The 27,755-nt window shown below is 39.7% G+C and overlaps 1 protein-coding gene across 1 annotated transcript in view; it reads right to left on the bottom strand.

Annotated features, from left to right (window-relative positions):
- The window catches only part of ADAMTSL3 (ADAMTS like 3), a 279,159-nt gene that overhangs the window by 62,693 nt on the left and 188,711 nt on the right, over positions 1-27,755 (bottom strand). Inside the window, exons 10-16 of the mRNA XM_065412052.1 lie at positions 27,309-27,447; positions 25,269-25,319; positions 21,044-21,248; positions 19,640-19,787; positions 17,003-17,087; positions 9,172-9,458; positions 247-376 (exon numbers count right to left, since the gene is read on the bottom strand). Of these exons, the coding sequence (XP_065268124.1) occupies positions 247-376; positions 9,172-9,458; positions 17,003-17,087; positions 19,640-19,787; positions 21,044-21,248; positions 25,269-25,319; positions 27,309-27,447 (1,045 nt within the window). The remainder of the gene's footprint in view (positions 1-246; positions 377-9,171; positions 9,459-17,002; positions 17,088-19,639; positions 19,788-21,043; positions 21,249-25,268; positions 25,320-27,308; positions 27,448-27,755) is intronic.

The raw sequence follows: 27,755 nt of genomic DNA, 5'->3' as shown, positions 1-27,755 counted from the left end.
GGCGGCCCCTACGCCCAAGAGCCGAAGGGGGGACATGCTGCTGCTTCCAGACTTTTAACGGCCCAGTCAGCGGTGCTGACCGGAGTCACCAGGATCCCTTTTCGACCGGGTGTTCTGGTAAAAAAAACGGGCTCCTGGCAACCCTAAACCTGATCCTTGTCTGATAAAGTCAGTAGACAATGTATGGTTATTTATGTCATATTAGCCATTTCTTTTCCACAATTTGATTTCATTATTAAAGCGTACCGTGGTGGGCACAGTTTCATGTTGCAAGTGCGAGTCATTGCTGGTGGTCGCATGGCGTTGTCACACAGGGTGTCATTGACAGCTTGTTTTGTCTGCACATGCAGGCACACTGCAATAGCTTCTTGTGTCCCTGGATTTAAAAATAAAAACACACACATGAGATGCTCTATGGACAGATGAACAATTTTTATAACCTCCACTCTCTTCCCCCCAGTCTCAATCAGAACTAATTCTGGATGCCAAATTAGACGGCAGATTTAAAATTAACAATTTGACTCATAACAGCACTGGCAATATTTTAAAATATGTTTGAAACTCAGAAGGCGTTTTTAAATTAAAAACCGAGTTACAGTGCAACATTTCTGGGATTTCTTATTCACAGCCAGCAATGCCCCAATGTAGGATTTTTTTTCTAGATTCAAATCAGCTCTTGGAGTGGATACAAATAAACAATATTGATAGGTGCCAGTTTGTCATTGTGCCCTTCAGAAAAACAGAAAATTGGCGAGTAGTGATTTTGTCTGCCTCTCTCTCTGTAACACCAAGAAAATAAGACACCATGACTGGCACCCCGATGACACTGATTTTGGAAAGTTCCCTCTATTTAATAGTGCTACCCCAAGGCAATTAGAGTGATTTGGTCAGCAGTCAGTGTATAATAAATGCCTTTTCAAAGAGCTGGACTCACCCCGTAGGAGCAGAATGCTGTTTTATTCCTACTGATTTAAATGGGATTTCAATGAGCTAAGTATTTGAAGAGACAAAAATTACATAAAGTTTCTAAACTACAGCCAAGAAAATGGCTGACTCGGCATGTAGAGATCCCTGCTGGGCCAGATCCTCAGCTGATGGACACTGGGGTAGCTCCATAAAGCCAATGGCTCCTCAGCTCCAGCTAAGGATCTAGGCCCAGTGTATACAGCGTTCCCTTACACAGGTTTCCCCTCCGCTTCTCTCCAAAATGCAGCTCTAATTATAGTTATGCTGAGACATGAAAGAACAATAATAATTAAACTTTTATCAGTCAGAAAAAATGATGGCCGATAAATCTGGTTTAGATCAACACAACTCGGTGAACACTTGTCAATTAGTGAGCTTTATTGTTCATTTTAAAGTTGCATGGTGTATTCCGTTTCACATATACTATTATTCTACAAGGCAGTATTATGTCTTCAATGTGCAAACTCTATTCACTTAATGGAGAAATGCACATAGAAATAAAGGACACAAAACTTAGTAAAGTGCTTTGGAAATCTTCTGTATCTATGCAATAGAAACAACAGTCATTATCATTGACCTATTGAACAGAACAGCATTGAAATGCACTCACATGCACTTTTGTTGGTACCATGTGAAAATGGCTAATGTAATACACAACAGGTAACATGGTCACAGTTCAGAGAATCTGCTTCCTTCCTTCTAAATTTACTTTTCCCCCCAAGAAATCTCCTAGGGCTACAAATGTGTTTTCCGTAGTAGGTTATATTCTTTGTCTTATGTGTAAAAGCTTGAAAGGTTTCTAATATGTTTGTATTTTTAACTGGAATTCCTCTTGTTATTTATGTATGGTACATTAAAACATCACATATTTTTCTGTTTTATCCAATTATCACTAGACAATGATTGTTATAAATACCCTTGCTTTAGATAAATTTGTACGCCATTAATTGTTTCTTGACACTTGTTGGTTATTTAATAGTCCATTTGATTTCAGCTGACTCCATGAAATATTCTGTGTTGGAAAATTTTCTGCCTAAGGTTAGTGGTGCATGTTTTATGACTTTCAGGTAATAACTGGTCTTTTTCTTTCCTAGTGAGAGTGACAAATGATTTTATAATGTGCTCTCAAGTGCTTCCATCTGCCACTATCATCTCAGACTTTGCACTTGTTCAACCAGTGGCCATCATAATGGTATGTAGAAGAACAAACTGAACTGCCTCATGCACTTTAGGCAGAAAACATATTTTTCTTCATTATTATAATTTAGTAGCAGGTGCCCAGCATTTGAAGTTACTCTGTTAATCATTATTGCAATTGTCTCTCTGTCAAGAGCTAGTACAATCCATTCCTGAACACTGGCAATTCCTATCACAAATCAATGTTGCCTCCATCTATGAATTATCTTGATACAATCCAGCATATTTATTCTTTCAAGACAAGGCTGCAAGTCTTCATTGTGATGATACAGCTACCAATCTAACCATTTCAAGCATAATACAAACCATATGTGTAGCAGGAGTATGTATGTATGTATGTATACAACACTATGGATTCTAGATTTCTTTTAGACTTTCACTGGGATCCATCTTAATCCAATTTGGGGCTGATGTTCATTCCAGGAAGCCTTTGCTGTGTAATTGTTTTGACTATGTCTGCACAGTGCTGAGTTTTTATGTAACAGGAGCACTGACCTTATGCATAACTGACCGCCTAGTCACTTATATTAAATAAAAGTCATTAAGTGTTGAAAATTGCATTACCTGCAACACATACATTTAATAAAATGTTCTTTCACACTAGGGACTAGATTATATCCTTTACATCAAATGTCCACACAACATGATCCAAGGGTGAAAATGCCAAATCAAAGCAAATCACCACACACCATGAGTTTTACAGAACTCCAAGGTTCTATCCCAGAACTAAAGACCAGGGTACCATGGATACTGCAGCACCTCCTAAATGATTGACACACCTTCAGAAGAATTCATTCAAACATTTTGGTTTCCTTCAGTTTCCCTGAATAAGAAATATGTTGCTTCTAATGTACAATTCAGAAACAAAGATCCAGATGTAGAATTTTGCTGAGGTAGAGCTGTGGAAGAGGTTATCAGATGAGCACTCAAACATATATTCATCATTCATCCAGTTGCAAGGCCCATGCCTGCACTGGGCATAGTGTTAAGGGTTTGTTTCTGCTTCAAGTGCCTTGTTCTGGCTAGCAAGACAAAATTGGCTTCTTAGTTGTTATTTTAGGCCAAATTTTGCCTTTAGAACAGACTTAAATTACATCTCTTTTACAGGGATTAGAATGGAAACATTCACGTTTGTGCAAAAACAAAAAATAGTCAAAGCTGATCAGAAAAAGAGTTATTTTGCAATGGGTTAAGCTGGATAATATTTTCTAAACTTCTCGCACGGAGAGGGTGGTATGATAGGAGACTCCTATATTGAGCCTTCTGCAAGTCAGTATTTCTGTCATCAGCAGTTTATATTACAATGTTGTGGTGAGTATATCCATGAGGGGGGAAAAAAGCATGTCACACCTTTTTTTTAATTTTGGCTGTGACATGCCACCTTGGTTTAGCCGGTGTATGAGGTGTCTTTCATTTCACGCATCAGAGTGCCACAAACTGCTACAATTCTCTACTCCAAATGCTTTAAGAAAATAAAAGCTATAGTGTTTTGGTGTTTTAAGGTATAACAGAAGAGATACTGTAAAAAGTTTGTAAAGCAGACTTGTTTTTCAGATCTATGCTGCTTTCCAATAAACAGTTACACTCCATTGATGCAGCATTTCCTTATAATTTACTTATAAAATGTGTAAGAGATTGATCTTAATTATAAATTTGTTTGCAACCACAATTTAATATTGGCTTGTAACATGAATCAGTGATAAAACTTCTTATATTGCAGGGTTTGGGAAGCATCTTGCAAACCATAAAAGTCATAAAACCTTCAGACAAACAGAGTGTCATATGTGTGAAGTTCTTGCCTTGTGATGCTAACATAGTAGAACATTTAACCATCTCCCCCCCACCCCCCCAAGTATAAGATAAGTTACTCAGGCAGGTCTCGATAGAGCACTAAGTATTTTTACAGTATTTTGATGTGCTATTATAGTAATTATTCTACTAATCAGTGCAACAGAATATTTTCTATTTTAACCCAGCATACAACCCTCACAAACTCACAGTTTTTGACAACTTTGCTGTGGGAAGAAATATACAGTGCACAAAGTTGTGTTAAAAGATCAGAGTGTTTGCAAAATGCATACTTTACTTTAACTCTAGAAAGGGAAAACCGTAAAGAGTTAGGACAGAAGATGCTAAATGTGAGTGGCAGAAGGATGGTCTCTTCACTCAACCTTACACCTAGAAAAGGAAAAAAAAAATTTACTTATTTCAGATTACTTTTGCCTTGCTGTCAACTAAAAGAGAAATTGTCAATTTAAAATCTAGTCAATTAAAAAATGATAGCTCTGTGGTTTGAGCCTGCTAAACCCAGGGTTGTGAGTTCAATCCTTGAGGGGGCCATTTAGGGAACTGGGGTAAAAATCTGTCTGGGGATTAGTCCTGCTTCAAGCAGGGGGTTGGACTAGATGACCTCCTGAGGTCCCTTCCAACCCTGATATTCTATGATTCTAAAATAAACTTTCCCACAATTTAAAGTGAAAACAGTTGATAAACACACATTCCCCTTCCATGTTGGAAACCCAAATATTGCAGTTTTAGGAATCTTAAAATGAAACTGGTAATTACTGAAAGTGAAATAGAGTTAACTCATTCTTATTGTCCAAGTAGAAAGAAATTCAAAGAAGTATTCAGAGCATTAATAATGACAAGTACATTGGATTGTCAATTTTTCTTTCATAAACAAAAGCATTATTAGGAAAGTAGGTAAAGAAATCTGTTTTTTTAAATTAGACTGTATAATTTTGAAATAGAGAGAATCTGTTTAGAATACTACATATTCCATTAACTAATTGACATAAAGACTGAAGAAATACTGCAGATTTAAAACAAAACAAAAAATGATCTGATAACCAGGCACATAACAAGTACTGGCATTATTTCTTGCAGACAGTATCATGCATATCAATTTTATGCATACATCCCATGTGCTTGCATCAGGGCCATAGTTCTTCAAACAGTGAAAAAACACACACACTTTCTTTGGACAAATGAGGCAAAACCTTGAGTTCCCAACACAATTTTTACTCAAGCAAAACCCTAAATAAATCAAAGGGAGTTGGTCTGATTATGGGCTCATATGAGCAAAGTCCTTGGGATTTGACCCATGATTTTTGTGGTGTGTGGACTTTCTTCAGGTACTAAGGAAAATATAGACAATTCTTCAAATTTCTGGACATTTCTGTCTCACTAGGGATCTTTAAAATGATGCCTACTTCATAATTAATTAACATGGAAGACCTCTTACTTGCATTCATGGAAAGACTGATGACAGAAGTAATAATTATGATAAGTGACATAACATAGGCTAATGGTCAGAAGGCAGTGACTTTTATGACACCCAAATTGCTGCTGCATCATGGGCCGTAACGGTTTATATAGATGCTGTGCAGAATAATCATGAAGAATAGCCAAAGAGTTCTTGTCAACAGCACTATTATAATTATTATTACTTGTATTACTATAGTGTGTAGGAGCTCTAGTCATAGACCAGGACCCATTGTGTTAGGTGCTGTACAAAGAGAGACCAAAAGATGGTCTGTTCCTCAGAGTGCACACAGTCTAACACAATAAAAAGCCTGGCTAAAATAATTAATTTGAAGAGAAAGAAGCTGTTGGATAATGAATTGCAGACAGGTCTTTCTTCATATATCTAATAAAAAAGGATGTTACTGCGTGCATTTTTACCTCTTTTTAGGAGAGGGGCTGAGCGAGTTTACATTGAATGCATGGTTAAGGCTACGTTTTAGTCACGGTTATTTTTAGGAAAAGTCATGGACAGGTCACGAACAGTAAACAAAACTTCACGGCCCATGACGTGTCCATGACTTTTACTATATACCCCTAACTAAAACTTGGGGGTGGGAATGGCTTGGAGGGACAGCCCAGGGGTGCTGCGGGTGCTGGGGGGGGCTCCCCAGGTGCTTGGGGAGGGGGCCAGCCTGAGGGGGTGCTCATGGGGGAGGGTTGGCAGGGCTGGGATAGGCTCCCTACCCGGCTCCTGAGCTCCACGTGCTGCCTCTGCTCCACCCCAAGCCCCGGTTCTGCAGTTCCCATTGGCTGGGAACTGCGGCCAATAGGAGTTGCAGGGGCGGTGCCTGCCAACAGAGGCAGCACATGGAGCTAGGAGCTGAGGAAGGGGCGTTCCTGTCTCCTTTCCAGGGAGCCTGCCCTAGGTAAGCACCACCCTGCACCCCAACCCCCAGCCCTGAGTCCCCCCCCCCCCACACCCAAACTCCTGCTGCTGTGGGGTGAGTGGGGAGTGAGATTGCACCAGCAATAGCTGGTGCGCCTGGCCCAGGGGGTGCCTGAGTTGCTCAGGTGGCCCCCGGGCCAGGCACACCAGCCGCTGCAGAAGTCACGGAAAGTCACAGAATCCACGATTTCCATGACTCTGTGACAAACACGGAATCTTATGCATGGTCCACATGAGGATTTAGGGGTAATGTATCATAAAGATGACAAGCACTGCAACACAGATTCAGTCCTTGCTCAAGCAGTATATGACATAGTGACAATAAAGTCTGCAGCTTGCTTAGACTGAGCAGGCCTCCTCTTGGTCAGGGAAAAGCAGGCATTAAGAAACTAAGAGAAAAGTTCCAAGTAAATAGAAATCTTAAGGAATGTATTTTAAAAGCTCTTGATAGATACATGCATGTTAGAGACGCAGAAGCTCTCACACTTTACATAACATTTTGATATTCCTAACTTAAAAGATCATATTTCTTTCCTTATAACTAAAAAGTTCATCTTACTGAAATGAGATACGGATTTAAAACTGAGCTGAAATTGATCAGATCCTTTGAACTACACAATGGAAAAAAATAGACATAGTGAGATCATTAGTTAGTACACTGCAATAAGTTGGAAACACAAGAGAAGTCTGGTTTCTTAAAACAATTTATCCACAGGTAATTTTTAGTCTGTTTGAAAGTGTTTGCCAAGACAGCTAGATGAACAGCGTTGATAGGAGAACAAAGTCATGATTATCTAACTAACATAACAGGAAAGATATTGCTGTTCAACTTTGATGAAATAGTCTCAAAAACTTCCCACATTTCCTGGGAGTAGCACATATGAAGAACATCTAGACATGTGGTGCTACAGGTTCTACTGAAGACTCAAGAACACATATGAAAAGTCTCTTCATTTCAAACATTCTGCATTATATGCCGAAGTAGTAGTTTCAATTCATGAATACCCAGAGGCAAATGTTTGGTTGAACTGCCTCTTTAAATCACAAAGGACCAATATTGCTCTCAATGAAGTCAATGCCCAAACTCCCATTTGGCTATAACAGGAGCAGAATCACGCCCTGATTCTGATTATTAACCATTTAAAAAAAAAAAAAAAAAGGTTTTTGTTTCTGGTATGTGAAATTATGGGCCTCAACACAGCCTCCAAAATTTAATTGTCAACTTGCAGGTACAATTTTTCACATGTAAGTTTTTACACTGACTATATAGGAGGTAAAATTTGAGAGTCTGTTTTTGAAAATTTGGCTTATGTGTCCTCCATTCTATGCTCAAAATTCAAAACTACCAGAGAGAATTCAACACCTTTTGAAAACACGTTGGTTGAGAAGTCCTCCAGAAGCACTGGTAAAATGGATTAAAGATGGAGATAAAATGACTAAATGTTACAAAAATAAATTTGGATAGTAAAATCAAGAGAACTGAAAAAACTTATAGCTAGTGAAAGCCTTGTTCCTAATTTAAAATACCATTTCTCTTATTGGTTTTAAATATTTTCTCAATTTTTTAAAGCAGATAGATAAAATAATCGATCACAATAGTCATTGTCAAAACTGCAAACAAATCATACATACATATAAGTCATATCCTCCTGAGGCTAAGCTCCTGTAATGCCCAATGAAACAAGTGAGGAATGGCAGAAAGCAACACTTTCCATGATCAGGTACATTGTCATTATTAGGGATCAGTGCCATCAATAAAACAAGAATGTTAAATGATAAGGGAGGCTTTTATATTGGTCACTTACCATCATGCGGATAGTTATCTGGGCATCTTTCCCAACTTCTCCTGTCTTCAAACTTCCAGATGGTGACCACTACAAAGGAGGCCACTTTCTATGAGCTCTAGATTGGCTCTTGACTTCCAAACTGTTGCTGCTCAGCCCTTTTCTACTTATTATATTTCTTCTGTGGGTACAACTGTCTTCACTTCCCATTGATGTCATCATTCCTGTCACATACAGGTGTGTTCACAATTCCACTGCTTCCACTTTGCACTTCATAACTCACTTCTATGGTCAGTTCCAAAGTACAGTACATAGTAGCAACATTGTCTAGCAATATGTAGTTCAGATGGCTGAGAGATTAGATTACATCTAAAGGAGGAATGTGCCTAACTACTTGCAGACAGATGTATGGCACAGGCTTCCTACAGAAGGATACGCTGGACCAAATCCTAAACAACATCCTATTTGAGCTCCTTCCCAGCCATGTCTGGAGAGATGTCTCCCTGTGCTACCATATCACAGATCTACAGTACCATAAAAAATGACAGCATTTTGAAGACAGCGAATAGTTAATATGCACATTTTAGTTCAGAAACTGCACATATAAATTCCTAGGAGAAAAATGAACATTTAGGCACATTTGTCATTGATTTGTTACATATATTTTCATTTATCTAAACCCATAAACCGGCTGATAGTCTGAAGTGATTCCTTGTAACTTATCTTTTGATAATACAAGACTAACTGCTGCATCAACGTTGACAGAAACTTTCCATAACTTGGTTGACTGAATACAGACCAGTTTCTCATTCAAAGATTTATAGAAAACCAATTTTATCTCCATTACAACCTTGTGAGGCATGTGGAAGCAAGGGACATTTAGATGCTATCATCAAAGGTAAAAAGAATTAACACAAGTTAAAAGTTCAGAATTTGTTTTTACATGTCAATGTAACTAATTTGGAATAATATCAAACAGTTATTTGACAATGTCAAATTTAAACACCATAGATGAAAATATGTTTAAACTACCTCCAACACATGTGGCCGAACATGGAGTAAAACCAATGTATTCCCAATCATAAATCAAACTGCTATCTTCCGCACGTGAAAATTCTGGGGTGTATGGGACAGGATCACTGTCGCAGGATGGCTGGTGGCATATTCGTTCTGTTGCTGGTTTGGGGTCTTCACATTCCTCATCAGGCAGATCCATTTCAGTCTGAGTAAATGTGAGAAGAACACGGCACTTCACATCTCGCATCTGAATGCCACGACCACAAGTAGTACTGCATGGAGACCAGGGTTCTGGAATAAACCTGCAAATAATCATAGTGCAGCAACTTAAAGAAAACTGAAGGAGGAGAAATTTGCACTCGATATGAGTTTGCATGTATGTGGAGAGTTAAAATATTGCTACAAAAAGTTAATGTAATATAACAATGCAAATATGGCCAACATACTAGCAAAGCACATGATGAATAATATGGGTTATACTGAGGCTAGGTCTACACTACACGCCTGAATCGGCGGGTAGAAATCGATCTCTCGGGGATCGAATTATCGCGTCTCGTCGGGACGCGACAATCGATCCCCGAATCCACGCGCTTACTCCACCAGCAGAGGTAGGAGTAAGCGCCGTCGATGGGGAGCCGCGGAGGTCGATTTTGCCGCCGTCCTCACAGCGGGGTAAGTCGGCTCTGATACGTCGAATTCAGCTACGCTATTCGCGTAGCTGAATTTGCGTATCTTAAATCGACACCCCCCCCCGTAGTGAAGACCTGCCCTGAGATACAGTTTCATAACGTACCCAAATCCTATCATTAAGCCCCAAGAATACATCCTCTTCACTTTCCCCCTACCCACAATTCCACATAACTAAACAAAGACAACAGACAAGATTGTGGGGAGAGGAAGAAAAGTCAGACGGAGCAATGAAAAGCAACTCACCTTTCTGGGAAAAAAGACAATACCCAAAGGTAGCTCAAAACTCCTGGAGCACTCAGAAGGCCAAGCTGTATATATAGGTCTACACATCGAGTTACAATAGCTCTCAAAGCACGCAATGTCATACATATGCCAAAAGCACATCTGCACTCTATTCACATTTCCCAGAAGGGCTACCACAGGACATCATTGTAATGACATTTAATAGACCTAGTGAAAGGTACTTTTTGAAATGTAGCCACCTCCAATGCAGAACATTACAGGATGCTATTTAGATTTCATCTTATAGGAGGCCTAACTTCGATGAAGAGATTAACTTGCTCGGTGGACTATCACTTTCATCAGTGTGTCTTTATGCTCCTGAGTAACTAGAATTAAATCTTATTGTACACATCTCATTAATATATGAACTAGAGGTAATATTTTTAAAAAAATGTGTAATCTTCTATTACTTCAAGGGCCTTTATTATGTCAGATACTAATGTTCAAAATTAGACCATTACAATAGGGCGGAATTCCACAAATCATCTTGGGTGGATTTGTGGATAATTTGACAAGTTAAATACGTAACTGCATAGATCATTTTCTTAAGGTTTCAAACACTTTGGTGAAAGAAATATACAGATTTTTTTTAAATTTTCCAACTGGAGCAGATCTACATGAAACAGTCAGAGGAAATAAAAACATTTCTTTATTATCTCCTAAAATATCAGCAAAGGACACCTCTTTAGGATCCAAATTAGACATCTATTTGTTCCAACAGCTTTTCCTCCCCTTTCTGCAATTAAAAAATCCATTGCTCTGTTGCAGAGAAATATTTATTAAAATTTAAAAGCAGCCAGTTATGTAAGACTGAGACAAAGCCATCGTTTTGCCCTCTGTGCTTATTCTAAGTGTAAACAACACCTACACAGCATGGTTGATACTCTGAGCTCAAACTCAGAATGTTGCTAAATTTGAAGAATAGAGTTTGTGGACAGACTACTATGTCAAGCCAACTGCCTTCTGCGACTGCAGAGAGGCATGAGACGACATGAGCAGGAGATAACACAGTAGTTATGCTATAGATATATTCCCACTAGGCCTCTGGGCTACTTTCCAAAGAGCACCTGCTGTGGAGAAGAGGGAAGAGTGAGTCTTTCCCCTTCTCTAAACAGCACTAGCTAATACGGGTTAGGAAGAAGCTGATCACCCCTGAGGAGCTGCTGCTGAACTTCCCCGACAAGTTCTGCCCAACAATGATTTCCAAATTTGTCAAGATTTGGCTTTTTTTTTTACTTTTACCTGAATGGAAACATCCCAAACTTTGGCCTGATTTTGGAGGGTGCTGAATGCATCCAGAAAGGTGCTGAGGGCCTTCACCTCCTACTGAAGTCAACAGGAACTGAAAGTGTTCAGCATATCACAGGTTTGACAACATTTGAAGTGCACTAAAAGAATCTTCTACATTGGAAGAGTATTGCCAGAAACAAACTACAGGTGCTCCTATACTGCAGTGACAGGAAACATAGGAAATGCCATACTGGGACAGACTAGTTGTCCATCTAGTCCAGCAACTTGTTTGACAGCAGCCAGCTGCTTATGAGTGAGAAACCCTGAAGTACACAGCAATGGGAAAACCTGCTAACAAAGAAAGCTACCTCATAACCTCAATAGAGGCTAGGTTAAGGTCCAAAGGGAGCCACATAAAATGTCTAGATAGTTATGTCAAAAATGGCCCTGATCCTCCAAAACAATAAGCATGTGGTTATCGTTATGCACTTCAGTAGTCCCTTGAAATCAGTGTGACGGTAAAATGCTTAGAGTTAAACACATGCTTATGTGCTTTGCTGGATCAGGGCAATTGTGCATAATGCTTTGACAAAATTCTGATCTTCTCTCCATAAAAAGAACCATATCTGGGTAATATTCTACATACATAGAATTTATAAAGAAACTCAGAAAATTCTAGGCAATTATTCCTTGACTTACACCAGACCTATATTGTACTAGCGGGTTTCCTGTTGAATATTCGTGCATGGGATTTCATAGCAAAGTTCAAGATTAAAAAAATTAAAACATGGGTTTTGAATTTCTACTTTGTCATTTGCTAAACCAAATCACATGACTGTAGGGTTAATTAGAACAACCCCATATTACAGCAATTCTTTTCAAGTTGATGACCTCATCAAAGGTAAGCTGTAGTTGAAATAGCTAAAATTAAGCAAAAGCCAACGGAGACTACTAATACAAAATGAGTGCATATAGCTGATTGGGCAGCATGCAGAGCTCTGGAGACAGGACAGTACTCTGTCTAAATCATGAATTTGGATCAGGTGCCAGTTTTGTATTAATTAGCTAAATCCACAACCTGAAGCAGAAATTATGGTCCTTTGCCTTCAGTGTTTGACTGAGATAATAAAAAGGAATAATCCACCAACATCAGAGGATCTATATTTTTCATTGTGTGGCATATACAGCATTCGCTTGGCAACATATTGAGCCTGATATTTCTTCATTGAAGTCATTGGCAACTTTGTCTTTGACTTCAATGGGAACAGGCCCAGACTGAGTTTAGATCAGGATTAAGTAGCATCAAAGCAGCTCTCAAGTTATTGTCCCTTGCAAGTTGTTAGGTAGTTTATAATGGAATGTTTAGGATTCTGAAGGTTTTTTGAGGCCTTTAATGAATTTCATAGAGAAGGCTCCAGTTTTTAAGATGTGTTCATAGTGATTTGCATGAATGCTTAACAAAACAATCAACCAAATCAAATCGAAAAAGCTATTTATGCAAGTCACAGGAGGCCTGATTCTCCACTGTCTCACCACCTCGTGCAATCACTTTCATCTGTGCAAAGTGGGGGTAAAATGCTATCATTATGATTTGGCACACTTTGCACATGTGTAAATGACCAAACACAAGGTGCAATGCAGTGGAGACCAGGCCCACCAATCATGATCTAATGAGGAGGAAAGTGGGTGTTCAGTAGGGCCATGTTGGGATGGCTGGGAAAAAGAAGCAGTGATCTAAACTACTGATGAGAAAATTGGTAAAGATAAGGCAACAGTCAACTCAAACCTTTGCTCAAACTCAACCTTCTCTGTGTTTCAGAAGATCTGGAAAACTTAACTTCTCTCATTATTATTAAGTTTTCCCATGCCTGCACTTTCTGGTTTGGGAAATGCCAAAATCCCTCAAGAAAGGCTGTTCTTTTGATATTTCCAGTCCAACTTTGCAGATCCAAGGAGACTGGATAAGATTTGCAGAAGCATCTAAATGTTTGGGTGCTTATCTGAATAGAACCTCTAAAACATTGGAGTCCTGCCCATCACTGAACCACCTCTTTAAAATCCAGAGCCACAGATTTTATCATGTTGAGTGGTTACATATTGGGCAAAATATATGACCACCTTTCTGTGGAGAGGCTGCAAGAAAGCCTGAAATACATGTACTTAAAATAAAAAGGGCACAAATGGGAGAATTTTTTTAAATGCAATGAATAGGAACCTTAAAGACCCCACCACATTTCAGTTTTAGTAAATGCAATTCTGTACAAACCTAGTGAACAATTATTTTTGATGTTCTCATGTTGCTGAGAAAACATACTAGCTTTTGAAAGCATTCTAAATTTATCCTCTATTTCTCTAAGTTATTAAAGGAAAAGGCAGCAGAGGTGTCTATTTCTTTAACTTATTATTAAAAGAAAAGGTTGTAAAATTTTGCTGAAGCCTCATTGTGAATCCTACTGTAACTAAGAAGGCTCAAGGGAGGAACATTTAAAATAATGATGGGTATCAACTGTCATCACATTCCACAACTAAAAACTAAAAAGGTCAAACCTACATTTTTCTTGGCCTTGCTTTACAAGCAGTCATTTTTAAATTTTCCTAATAATAATAAAAAAAGGCTTTTGAACATTCACCCTCTATGTAAATTCAGGACACCAGCCGTGGTAGACCACAGCGGCAGAGGTATTTGTCTTCCTGGTTTGGCAAATCCCCTGTTTGTCGGGTTTGAAAACACAGCTGCATTTATTCCCTTATTCATTATCAACTAAAATATCGCCTGAAGGCACAAAAGACAGCTGTAATAAAAGGATGAACTAGGAGCTGAGATTTCATGTTGCGGTTTTAGTTTGGATGACAAAAGAATAAATAAAGTTAAAAGTGGCAACGTACCAAGGAAACTGTAAACCCTATGCTAGCCAGAGGTGGGCTAGAAATTGTCATACTGTGTCACGTATAAACTACAAAAGCAAAGTTAAACATACTCCAAGCAGGAGGGAATTATTGTTACTGTTCACTCTGGGGGAAGTAACAACCGTGTGTTACAGTTTTCCTTTAGACCCTATGCTCTGACCCAAAAAAAGCTTATTCCAGCTGGAAATGGCCAGATCAGATAGAATACAAGACTCAAAAGGTGCTGTGACAAATCGTTGTAATTGCAAAGCACTGTTCATGTAACTGAAGGGCAAGCTGAGAGAGAGAATGAAGGCAGAATCCTTCCATTTTGCTGGAAAATGGAGGCCTCAGTAACCAGTCCCAAGGACTGTAATGAATTTGAATCCATATTCTACTGTTAATAAGGAGGTTAGCTGGGAAGTGTCCTACTCTAGTTCATCTACTTTTGTTCAAGGTCAGCTTCACTTGTAGATCTATTTAATGGCTTTTGAATTCCCCTTACCTGCCAGCCTCCTCAGAAGAATAGGGTAAGAGCAGGTCTAGCATCCCAGTGGTGGTAGGAGAAGACAGCAGCAACTTATGTAGGTGAATGAGGGATCTGGCTGGGGTAATAGAGCTGGGTCCCAGGGGAGCACAGAGTACCCAGAGTAGGAAGACCTGAGGACACCATGAAAATTAGTAGAGAAAAGGGGTGTCATGGACTCACTAGTGATGAGTGGCTGAAGGGGCCTTTTGGACCCAGGTCCAGATATTTTTGCTATGACAATGGTAAAGTCAGATCCTTGAAGGTGGGACAGGGTAGAGTGGTTGAAAGGTGAGCAGAAGTTAGGTCTCCAAGGTGGGAATAAGGATTGCTCAGAAGGGAGGACCAAAGGCAGGAGAATGAGGAGATGTGACAGGGCATGCACTGAAAACCTAGCCAAATGCATGGTGTCTTTCAGAATGCGGGGCACCTGAGAGAAAAGGCATCAGTACAGTAATTCAGCCATATTAAAGTGTATATCTGGTGTGGTTGTAAGTTAAGGATAAAAGTAAACCCATTAGAAAGTTTATGGTTCCACTGTCATTTTAAGACATTCAGACTGCTAAGCTGGGATGACCTGTACCAATAGTTTGTGCTTTGCTTGTTCTGTAGAGATATCACTGAGAACCCCAAGGGCCTGGAGAATACATTAGTTCATGCTTCCCACCAGCATACACCACCACACCTGATTTTGCATGGCCAAAGAAACATCTCTTTATTTTTTCAGGCTGAATCCTCTTTAGAGGCGATTTCACATCTGTCCATTCCCAGATGCAGACACTCAACATGAAGAGGCTCATTCAGCTAGCATTACTGTCCTCAACAATCATAGTTCACATTCAGACATAGAATCATAGTATATCAGGGTTGGAAGGGACCTCAGGAGGTCATCTAGTCCAACCCCCTGTTCAAAGCAGGACCTAATCCCCAACTAAATCATCCCAGCCAGGGCTTTGTCAAGCCTGACCTTAAAAACCTCTAAGAAAGGAGATTCCACCACCTCCCTAGGTAACCCATTCCAGTGTTTCACCACCCTCCTAGTGAAAAAGCTTTTCCTAATATCCAACCTAAACCTCCCCCACCGCAACTTGAGACCATTACTCCTTGTTCTGTCATGGCCTTGTTCTCACATGGCCTCTGCATTCATGGCCACCAATTTAGAGAGCAGGGTAACCACTCACAAATAGTCAACTCTTGGCCATAGGTGCCAGTCAATGAAAAATTTCCAATGGCAGCTAGCATAATAGTGCAAGTAACACCTGTTTGGCAGGAGGTGTCCTTTGTGAGCCAGTGCAGGTGTCAAATGCTTTATTACTCTTAATGGCACCTGTTAATACGTATGAGCCAAAATAAAGAATAGCTAAGCAGCAGAAGAAAAATAAAATATTAGGAGCCCATATTCTTGCTCTCAGGTACAGTGGTGTAAATCTTGAGCTCATCTGAGTAACTTCAGATTTACATAATTATAAATAAGAGCCGAATTTGGCCCAAACACAACACATTACAGTGAATGCCTTGGAAACCCATGTAAACACCTGCTGGAGTTAAAATATATGAAGGAGATAAGCACCACTTGCAGTTATTCTCCACACAGGTGATTCTATGAATGTTCATTGCATCGGAGATCTGAACTGAACTAAAGGGGTGTGAATAGAGCTGGACTCAAGGAAATGTCAGTTATGCACATGCTGTGAACACAACTATTTCTCAGCCCCAGGGCCAAAGTGGTGGGTGGCCCAAGCAACATCTTCTGAATGGCTCAGATAATTATAAGTAACTCCCCTCAATTCACTAGCATAGTGTGTATTTTTGGGGGGGGGGGGGGCATAGAGGTATTTCTCTTTCCAGCAATGTGCCCCTCTCCATCTCCAACACAATCATTACATTATTGAGAGGGAGGGAATGTTTGGCTTAAAGCAGTCTACACTTGCTTTACATCAGCTGAGGATTCTCCCACACTGGGGAAATCCTCAACAGCTCTCAAGGCTAAATTAAGGTCCCCTGGCACTGCTCCATTGATGCATAGGGAGCCATCAATCTGGCCCATATATTCTATGCCACTCAAGACAGCTGTTCCAAAAGCCAGGCAGTCAAGATATAAAACCAGGAATAATAGCCCACAAGGTAGCCCAGTCCCACAGAGCATCAAATGCCAAATCCATCTATGTGACAACAGGCTTGACTTGTACAATATATCAGCAATATTTTTTCCACCCAGAAAGGGGAACTTACATTGGTTCTTCTGATGCTGTTCTGGTCTCTTCTATTTCTTGTGCTTGTTTGAACCAGGGGAGCTTAGCTTCTACAGGAATTTTTTCTGGTAGGGAAAAAAAACATAATTCATTCCATCAAATTCAGAAGCATTTAATACATATTGCATTATTCACTTCAGCACATTAGTGTCTACATAGTGCATTGAGTAAAGTTGAGTCCAAAACAAATGCCCAGATCCAAAAAGCCTCGTCTGAACTCTAGAGAAGTTTGGAACTGAATCTGCCCACAGGCCCATCTCTGCTATTGAAACCACTTTTTCTTCTACTGTTATCCCACACTGTGATTTTGGAAATTAATACTAGTGACACATATTACAGCTGAAGTATTTGCTGTTACTTTTTGAGACTGACAACTGCCTTAATCTCTATTCATTAAGTGTTTATATAATATTCCATTTGATTTGTCTGCACCTGGGCAGGCATTTTGCTTGGCAGGTCTCACATCAAGAGGTGAGAAAACTGCAGCAAGAACAAATTTGGCATTGCTTTGTTTTATTAATAATTTTTGGCATTTTAAATGCAAATTTTGTATTATTACTCACTTCAGTGTCACTATGTATGGAAAGGAAGAACTTAAACAGGAAAGTGAATGAGTATTTATGGCAAATTGAATGCGACTTACCACAATTTCTATTCCTGGCCTTTTCCTTATTCCAACAAAACTAAACAAAATGCAACAATATTTCTCAATCTGCAATTTTGAGCATAAAACATCTTAGAATTCTTTATAGGGTAAAATTTATAATTCAGATAAGGAAACTCTTCTCTTTTTACATTTTGTTTGCCTTGTAATATTCATTTACTATTTGAGAAATGTACCAGATAGGCAGCACTGCAAATCTTTTATTCAGTAATACAACTTCCGCCATATCGTTATGACATTGTTACTAAACCCTGACCTGCAGGAATACCTCTGTGGGTGAGAAGGTACCAGAAATTCAGTCTCCATGTCCATTCAATCTTTGGCTTCTTTTCTGAGTTTCCCAAAAGTGCAGCTGGTTAGTGCCAATTGCAATGATGTTATTTGTGGACACCCAAATCTTGAAGTAATAGATTGGCAATGCCAGCTCACCATATATGGTTAGAAGAATTGTCAAAGGGTAACAAATTTCAATCATTATACAGATGGGCTGGATTCAAACTAGAGACTTGGATGTGAAACACTTTCTCTCTTGATTGCCTAAGCCAGTATATCTCAACCGGGATCAAGGTTTTGTTTTGTTTTTGTTTTGGGGGGGGGGATTTCAAGCCGGGCTGGCTTAAGGGGGTAGGAAGCAGGGAAATTGCCTGGGGCCGCATAAAGCTAATTTACATGTTTCAGCCCTGCGCAGGGCTGAAACCCTGTGGCCCAAGGAGGGACTGGAGCCCCACATCCCCTGGGGCTGATGGTAAGGGGTCACAATTTTTTCTGGTAGTGGGGGTCACAACTTTTTTTTAAAGTCCAAAAGGAGTAGCCAGCACAAAAATGTTGAGAAACACTGGCCTAAGCTCTGAAGTCTTCCAAAATATTCTCCATGTACTGAAAAGAATGAAACTTCAAAGAACTTTATCTAAACTCCTTTTGGAGTGTGCAGATACAAGCACATTCATACCAAGTTCTTCTCCTTGCAGGTCCCCTGAAGTTCCATAATACTTTCGTTACCATTTTTGCTGCAAGGCTTAGAGAATTCTGTTGTATTTGTCCCTTGATGATTTTTTGCCTGGAGAACTCCCTAAAACCTCAAAATATCCTGCCCTACCAACTTATTTGTGGTAAGTCATTGGGTTTCAATAGCTCTTAACTACATTTGCTATTCATTTTACTACGTAAATCTTACTGTTGAGTTGTGAATATTCCCAACAAGTTTTTCCAATAAATATGAAAAGACTGAAAAGACTTCCAACCCTAAGATTGAGGGACCAGGACTGGGACAGGAGACAGAGAAGCCTACCTATCTATCTACCTACCTATCTATTGTACATATGAGATAAGAACGGAATAGAAAATGTCACTTTTATATCTTCTCATACCTCTTGCTCTTTGTTTCCTCTTATTTCCCCACATCCCTCATCTACCTTTTATTCCTCAATCAATTTTTAAAGGACATTTGTTAATCCATGTCATTAAGCACTAAAGATTATTTTAAAAGAAATGAAGTGGAAAAGAAGAGGAGAGGGAAATCAGCATGGACATTATTTAAGGTTTTTCCATGTTGCATGCAGAATTCTGTAGTTCGAGCTGTCAATATAGAGGAACAAGGGCCATGGTTATATGTACCATTAGCACGATTACATATTACTCTTCCCATTGAAAATGTTATTGAGCAATCCCCCAGCACCTAATGTATTGCTCCCACTTTTCCGCTATTTAACTTAAGTTATGTATTTTAATGTAGAGCGCTTGTTGTTTTCATTACATGATATCATGTTATCAGCAAAAAATATCACACATATACCTTTCTTACCACCAATGGCAACAGCACTTCCTTTTGCCAACACTGGAACAAGTCCTGGCAAATTTGAGCTTCTGCCACTTCTGGGAGAGGTGACTAGGGACCCTTTACTTCTGTTAACAAAATTGCAAAACAATAACACACGCAGACAAAGTTCCAGTTACCTTTTGGTTTGCAACATGGTACTGGCACGATGCACTCTTCTTTTATGTGTAGCTTAAGTTGTGGATTACAGCCCCCGACATGCTGGCCACGATGGTCAATACACAATACCACTCGGTAACGTAAGCCTCGGCCACAGGTCACCGTGCACTAAGGGAGACAATACAATAACATTACTCCACAGATTCTTTTAAAAATATTTTTCAAAAATATTGCCATTCATAAATATGAATTTGGAAGCTTTAAGTCCTTACCCAAAGCCCACTGAAGTAAAATGGAGTCTTTCCATTGACTTCAGTGGGCGTGGCATCAGGCCTTAAGTGAAAACTTTAAGTGAAAACTATAATAGCTGTTCCATCAGATTTCAGATAAACGTTATTGAAATATAACCTTGCATTGCCAAGTGACTAAAGTATATTAGTGATGGCTACTGATGGACAAACCTCTAAAGATGTGTGTGTGTGTGTGGGGTGTCTTCCTGGGTTCTGCAAAGCTTATCTGAACAGCTACAGTCTATAACGGAACTGGGAATCTACTGAGAATAAGCTCTCTCATGACATGTTTAGTGGTTTTTGGTTTAATTTGGGTCAGAAAAAACATCAGAATGCTTCTCCAACTGCATTTCAGTGATCTTATTTGGATGAACTTAGGAAACATAGAAGTGTTATCTGTCCATGTCAGATAACCAGAGCCAAGATAATTTGGCTCTATATTCCTGTTACTATAATGAAAGGTAAGAAGAATGCTAGGAAAATCATCCATACAGATACCTCTCAATCCCCAAACAGCCATGTTCTTGGCAAATTATCCACAGTGGAGGATTAAATCCAGAGGTGAAAGTAAGCCGGTCAGGTCCGGTGTACTGGGGCAGCTTCCCCAGGGCCCGGCAATTTAAAAGGGCCCAGGGCTCCCGGCAGTGGCCGAGCCCTTTAAATCGCCACCAGAGCCCCAGGGTAGTGGCAGCAGCCGGGAGCCCCTGGCCCCAGTCCCGCCCCTTCCGCCTGAAGCCCGCCTCTTCCAGTTGAGCCGCCCCCCCACCTTGCTCAGGACCCCAGCCGCCCTGCGTACCGGTAAGTCCCTTAAGTTACTTTCACCCCTGATTACATCTATCAAGAAATGGGAGACAAAAGTCCTGATTTTTAAAGAGCTTCTCACTCTGATTTTGTGGCTATAATTTTGCCTCCACATAAAGTTGCAAGCACAGTTCTGCAGGCAAAAGAAAATGTGCATGCATTTTATTCCACAGAGATATCTTACATCATGAATTGTAGGCTAAATCAGGTAGACAAATATCTACTGCTAAGTGCTACAAAATGTGCCTGCAATTATTTTTGTCCACAATTATATGACTGCACACAATTAGAGGCTGCCTTTCAAAATTAAGTACAAATAATTTTTCAACTTACCTGAGACCATTCCATAGCTACCCACTTAGGACAATCAAATAGATTACAGGTTTGCATGACCTTGGGCTTGGGGGCATACATGCATTTCCATTCCTCTACTTGCAGTATCTCTCCATGTATGGTCTCCTCTACACAAACAAAGCTCCTCCTCTGAATTCCACCTCCACAGGAAACAGAACATGCAGTCCAAGGATTATGCTCCCAGCTAGGGGGAAAAACAACCAAATCCCAAATACATTAAAAATAATGCCATCTATAAAGCATAGCAAAATATTGAACCCAATCTTACTTCCACTGAGGTCAATGGAAATTTTGCCACAGACTTCTAAAGGGAGCAGAATCAGGTCTATTTTCTGACATTTGTACAAAAATCTATATAGAATCAGAAACATATTGTGCCTTTGTTTCAGGCTCTCTTTCTGCTATGTGCCAAAATGAACACACAAATAAATGGACTAAAGTGCCCAGGTAAGTTTCCTGAAGTGTTTGGAATAACCTGATTCTCTTGTATACATTTTGAGGAGTTAAAGCAGGAATACAATATATTCGATTATTTGAATAATGTCTAGAATGAATCAACATAACGGAAACGCAACAGAGGGTCCTGTGGCACCTTTAAGACTAACAGAAGTATTGGAGCATAAGCTTTCGTGGGTGAATGCCCACTTCATCAGACGCAAGCCTGATGAAGTGGGCATTCACCCACGAAAGCTTATGCTCCAATACTTCTGTTGGTCTTAAAGGTGCCACAGGACCCTCTGTTGCTTTTTACAGATTCAGACTAACACAGCTACCCCTCTGATACTTGACAACATAATGAAGCGTGTTCCACGCTTAGGCTACTACTTTACATGACTATATGTAATTTTTCATCATTATTTGGTTAGCACCAACAATGTGCTTGAGGCTGCATAAAAATAAAAGCCCCTGCTCTGAAAAGCTTACAGCCCCAGATATAAACATACTGAAGATCAAACTTGCTGTGACATCTGAAGTGGGGATGACAGTAAAGTTATACATTTTCAGGGGCTTTATCTCATACTCTAAGCACAAACCACACATTTAGGCATCTACTCTTTCACAAAAGACAGTAAATAAATATTGAAGACATACTCAAGGATCTTCCTGATGTAAGTGTATCATTCACAATTACAAACTACAAGGCCTCTATCCTGGTCTCCTCCTTTGGTTCTCACACAGCCCTACTCAATCCCTCATTGCCCCATCCACCTGCCCCCACAAAGAAACCTGGGGAAATAGTTGGGTCCTGCACCTGGTCTTAAAAGCTCGTCACATCTTAGCTTTGGCAAATCAAGGCAGGAAGTGAGTAAGAAGACTTTACTATAGCCAGTCTAAAACCTTTAAATATTACAATTGCAGTGGCTCAGAAAAGAACTGTGAAAAAAATTACATCATTTATGAATGATAGACTCAGCAAGTATAGCAATATCCCACCTAAATCAATTCATCAAGAGTAATATAGGTTTTGTAAAGGAAGTCATAATATCAGAGTAGATGGAGCAGAAGCCTATAAATCAAAGGCAGACGTCAGTAAGTACTACCTACTCCCTATGATACAGAAGGTAACTCAAGAATACTTCCTATTTTAAATAATTCATTAAGCTGTCTACAAGAAACATATCAATCATGTTCAAACACTATAGCACAGAGTCAATTTTAAACATACAAAAACCTCCTTTGAACTTTAAACGTAGGATATATGCTCAAAAGCAGACAACATATAGCTGACTGACTCAATACTCATTTCATATTACCAGAGAAAAAGGCATTAAAAAGTCACAGTTATACTTTTCACTATTTTACCTAAACAAATGGCCAGTGTTAAAATCAACTCATTTTCTTTGAAAATATCAGGAACTAAAGAGCAATTAGCTGTTCAATGAGTTAGCAGCTCATGGATTCATATGTGTAAGGCTGACTGTACTAGATGTAATACTACTCTTAGAAGTGTTTATAGCATAAAGTTTTATAGTTGTTTTTCTTTATCTCATCAGTTTCGAACACACTCCAGTTCCCATATTCCCATGAGCATTTTCAAGATGGAGTGAGGTCCAGGGCTACTGGGGGGAGGAGGGGAAGTGTCGTGGGCAGGCAGTCAAGGAGACACTTTCCAGAACCCGCAACTGTCAAGGGATCCTCAACAGTCCAACAAGTCTGAGATATATGGAGGTGTTCCAAAAGCCTTAAAAGAAAATTTTTATCCTGGGAAATTTTTCTGTTTATTTCAAAGATCTCCATCTGTAGAAATATTTCAGTAGGACGTTTACAGCTCCAGCCGCAAGAGAACTCTTTCAAGAGCCTGCAGTGTGCATCGTGACTTTCCCACAACTTCCTCATTTGAATGAGAAAATGGTGGTGAATGCCACAGGATTGCAAAGCAGCCCTGCACGTGGCCTTTGTGTTACATGGGAGGTGACGGCTGCTCAAGAAGAGCGAGCTCGTAAAGCTTTGGTGAAGAGCATCTACAGCACTTTGTTTTATGCCTGTTATGTGTGAACAGCCATGCTCAGCACTTGAACAGGTAAAAAGCAGAATTAATGTGGAGTATCTGCAACAACTTTACAGCCAATAAGCGCAGAGTGTATATATGCTAGAATTGCTGCAGTATTTAGCTCCTGACTGGGCCAGATTCACCAGAATGTGCAAAGTGGCCAGGTGTTTCCACCACTGCCTCTTCTAGTTCTGTTAGAGAAGGGCAGCTTTCCTCTCCCACTGAAGGCTAGAGCAGCAATACATTGAATCAGCCTGCCTTGTTCTCGCCCCTTCCTTAGTCAATGCCACCAACTTTTGGGTGTGTGCTGGCTGGTCTCTGAGTGGATGGGGTGATCGTGACTGCTTTAGACCAACAAAACCAACACAGCCCCCAGTGAGCTTTCACACATGGGGATCAGGCCAGTATCTGCTGGCACAGACATGGAGCCCTTATCTGCCGTTCTTAATGCTTGCAACGAGAGCAGTTGTCCATGACTTCACCCTCCTTATGATCTCCTTTACCATGGACAGTGCTGTACAGACTCTACAGGCACAGTACAGCACAGAAGGGAAACTAAACCTTAATTCCAACTGGTTTCCTGAACCACTCAGAACACGAAGCATTGATATAAAGAAATTGTGTTGAGGTCAACACAGAGAAATCTGCAGAGTCTGGCAGCAGAAGGAAAAGAGGAAAGGGGAAAGATAGGAGCAGGATAATTGCAAAACTCCAGTACTAAGCCACAGGCGAAAACATCTCCACCTATCTAACAAAGCCAAAAAACATCAAAGAGCAGCATATCTTCAGCTGTGTCAATTGTCAAGTCAATGGAGCTATGATAATTTATGCGAGTTGATGGAATCCGAGGAGTTCCACTCAGTCGAGTGAGTCTGCAAGTTCACTCTTCTCCCACCATATTCTGTTTATTCAGAAAAATATATTTTTAATTTTAGTTTTTCATTAAACTGGCCAGATCCTCAGATGGTGTAAATCTGCTTACCGCCACTGACTACACTGATTTAAACCAGCTGCAGATCTGACCCACTGTTTTTAAATTGAAGTCCCTAACTTCTTTATAAAAAAAAAAAAAAAACATCTAGCACGTTTCAGAGAAGCATTAAATTAATTTTCTGACTGTCTCCGGTGAAAAAATGTTCTCAAACCACTTAGGTAATGAAGAAGCACAGAAAATTCCATATCTGCAAAGTATTAAAGCAGTGTGTATATGAACAAGCAGCATGTAGGAATAAACAACAAAAAGAATAGAAGAGAAATATATTTTAACAAGCAAAGACTTCATTCCCAGAGTGCCCATTACATGAATAGTTACACTGAATGCACACATTTTTTATTAATCCAACCAAAATATACCTTCACAGAAAAGAATGAATAAATACATGCATTTTAGAGAAATTTTGACAGACTATTACTTCTGCACTAAACAGTTATGCACTTAACAGGTTTTTACTGCAGTAACAGGGGGCCCAATCCTGGAACACTTTACTTAGGAATAGTTCCATTCAAGTCACTCACATGTACAGTGTTTGCAGGATTGAGCCCAGGATTTACTCTCTTCAGTATAACTTGGAAGATCAACTACTACGATAGTATGCAAAGACAGTAGATAATGTTCTAAGCTATACAGTGATTTGAGTCTTTGTATTTGAATATTAAATTCCCACAGAAATCTCATCCTAATGCTGACCTACATGTTATAGTCCCCATACATACCGAGGAAGAGGCTGGAAGTGATCATAGGGCATGATTTCTTTAAATCCATCACTGTCAATAAAATAAATATGGCATCATTATTTCTCATATCCTAGATGTTATTTGCTCTACATGTTATGCACAATCATATTTAAAAGTGAACAAATCCCACCATGAGATCAGGAAATGTGAGACCAATTACAGGATCTTCCTGTGGAACAAGATCACCCATTATGTACCCATCATTTCTGAAGCTGCTGGAAACACTCGGTGTATAAACTCCTTAATTCATTCCACAAAAATGGAAAAAGCAATTTCTCCTCAAAAGGAAATGAATGACTACTAAACAGTTCTACGTAATCCTCCTATGTGCGACTCCTCCCAGGTTGTGCCACTTCCCCGGGATGCACAGTCATTTCTTAACAAAGAACTGGACACCACAGAGAAATCTGTAATGAAGGGATCTGTGGAAGGCGCATGCAACTGAAATAATGCATGATAAGGGTTCAATCTATGGAGGTGCTGAGCACTTCCTGGAAGGTGCTCAGCACCCTCAACTGCTGCTTACTTGAATTACAGAAGTTGCTCAGCACCTAGCAGGAGTAGGCTCCGAGATTAAGGGAAGGTCTATTCCTCAGGTCTGCAAGGAGAAGTGAAATATGACATTATTTCCCCTCACCCCCTGGTCTGTCTTTGTAGGGTAAATCTGTATAGCAAGAGCTCATAATTTCTACTTTCCTACCTGTCGTGCTCCCGTCCCAGCATTGTAATATTCCACAGTTTTTTCAGATAAACTGTATTAAAGTCTTGCCATTCTGTCTATCAACTGGCATTTTAGAAAAGAGCTTTTAAAGTCTGTGCATCTATACTTAGTAGAGGTCACCATCAATGATTATGTTTAACACGGATTAAAGGAAATGGACAGTTTAGCTATAGGAAATGAAATCCATTCAGAGTGTTTCCTCCTCTTCTTATATATAACTCTAGTCCAGCCAGATGGCATATTAATGTGAGGTTCTGGGACTTGACACTGTGAAGTATTTTAAGATACTTCAGCACAGCCAGGAAACCTCACCAGACAATCCAAAAGTAAGTTAGTTTTAAATACCACTGAGCAATTCAATACAGTTTATGTCTACTGTAGCCTTTATAATTTGGCAATAATATTCGGTGGTATTTGCACCAGAAGTACTTTTATTTGAACTGATTTTTTTCTGACTCTCTTGTAACTTTAAAAAAATCCCCCCAAAACTTTAAATATTATGTGACCAATTGTAGAGTGAAAATGGTGAATGAAATTTTTATACCAGACAGATGGACAAACCAGGATAAACCACGTGCAAGAACTTTATGCTGAATGAGGAATGGAGCTACTACCTGCCTTTAATGAGAAATCCTGAATAACGTATGACAGCATCGATAAATCCAAAAGCAGACATACAGTCCCTCATGTTCACATAATCCTACAAAATGTATGCACTGGTGCCATAGGGTATGTTTACACTGCAATCAGGAGGCACAAGTACAGCCTGTGTAGACATATCCAAGCTAGCTTTGATTAAGGCAGCTTGCTAAAAATAGAGATGTAGCTGCAGTGGCCCAGGCTAGCCATGTGAGTACAATTTCACCTGGGACCGTAGGCACATACTTGGGGTGGCTGGCCCGTACTGTTGTTTGTGCCACAACAGCCATACTGCTACGTTTAGTGAGTTAGTTCAACCAAAGCTAGCTTGAATATTTCTACATGTGCTGTTCTGATGGCAGGGTAGACATAGCCATAGTGCTCTCCAAGAAATCTGCAGCAAAGGTAGGCCACAAACAAAAACAAATGGACTATTGAAACCATCTCTGTACATAGCAAGTTGTCATTCTATTGTATAAGATTGAGGAAGTGCTACAAGCCTGTTTGTGTTGGTGCCAACTGCCAGACTTTCTTTAATGTCCTGAGCAATTAAGATTAAACAGCCTTAAGATCAAAGTGTGTCAAAAGTCAAATAAATATGGTTATTTGCGCCTTAGTAACTAAAAATACCATCCCACTTACATATTTGTCATACAGACCTAGAAGGACAGGGATCCATGTTGCATTCCTTTAGTTTAGGCTTTGGTTTCTTATTTTCTGGGTAGTAGTGACAGTAGTGATCAGGAACAACTCGCTTCAAACGAATATCCACACATTCAGCGGAGTTAAGCTGATAACCTAACATGGGAGCAAAAGATGAACATGCTAATGCTTGTGATGAAGGGAGATAAATTCAAACGGCTTTCTTTTCTCAAATACTGAACTATACATCCAGTTAAATGCAATGATTTTTGTGTTGTTGTTGTTTTAGTAAGGAGATGCTTTACTCAGACATATAGGGCCAGGTCTTCACCTGGTATAAGTCAGCAACTGAAGTCAAGGAAGTTATATTGATTAACATCAACTGAGAGTCTGGCCCTTTGTTCTGGTAGTGTTTTAGGAAGACACTAAAAATAACAAAATTTTAACAGATGCAGTTATACACC

This window comes from Emys orbicularis, chromosome 10, assembly GCF_028017835.1.
Source record: "Emys orbicularis isolate rEmyOrb1 chromosome 10, rEmyOrb1.hap1, whole genome shotgun sequence".
Lineage (NCBI taxonomy): Eukaryota > Metazoa > Chordata > Testudines > Emydidae > Emys > Emys orbicularis.
This window is presented reverse-complemented; position numbering and strand designations above follow the sequence as displayed.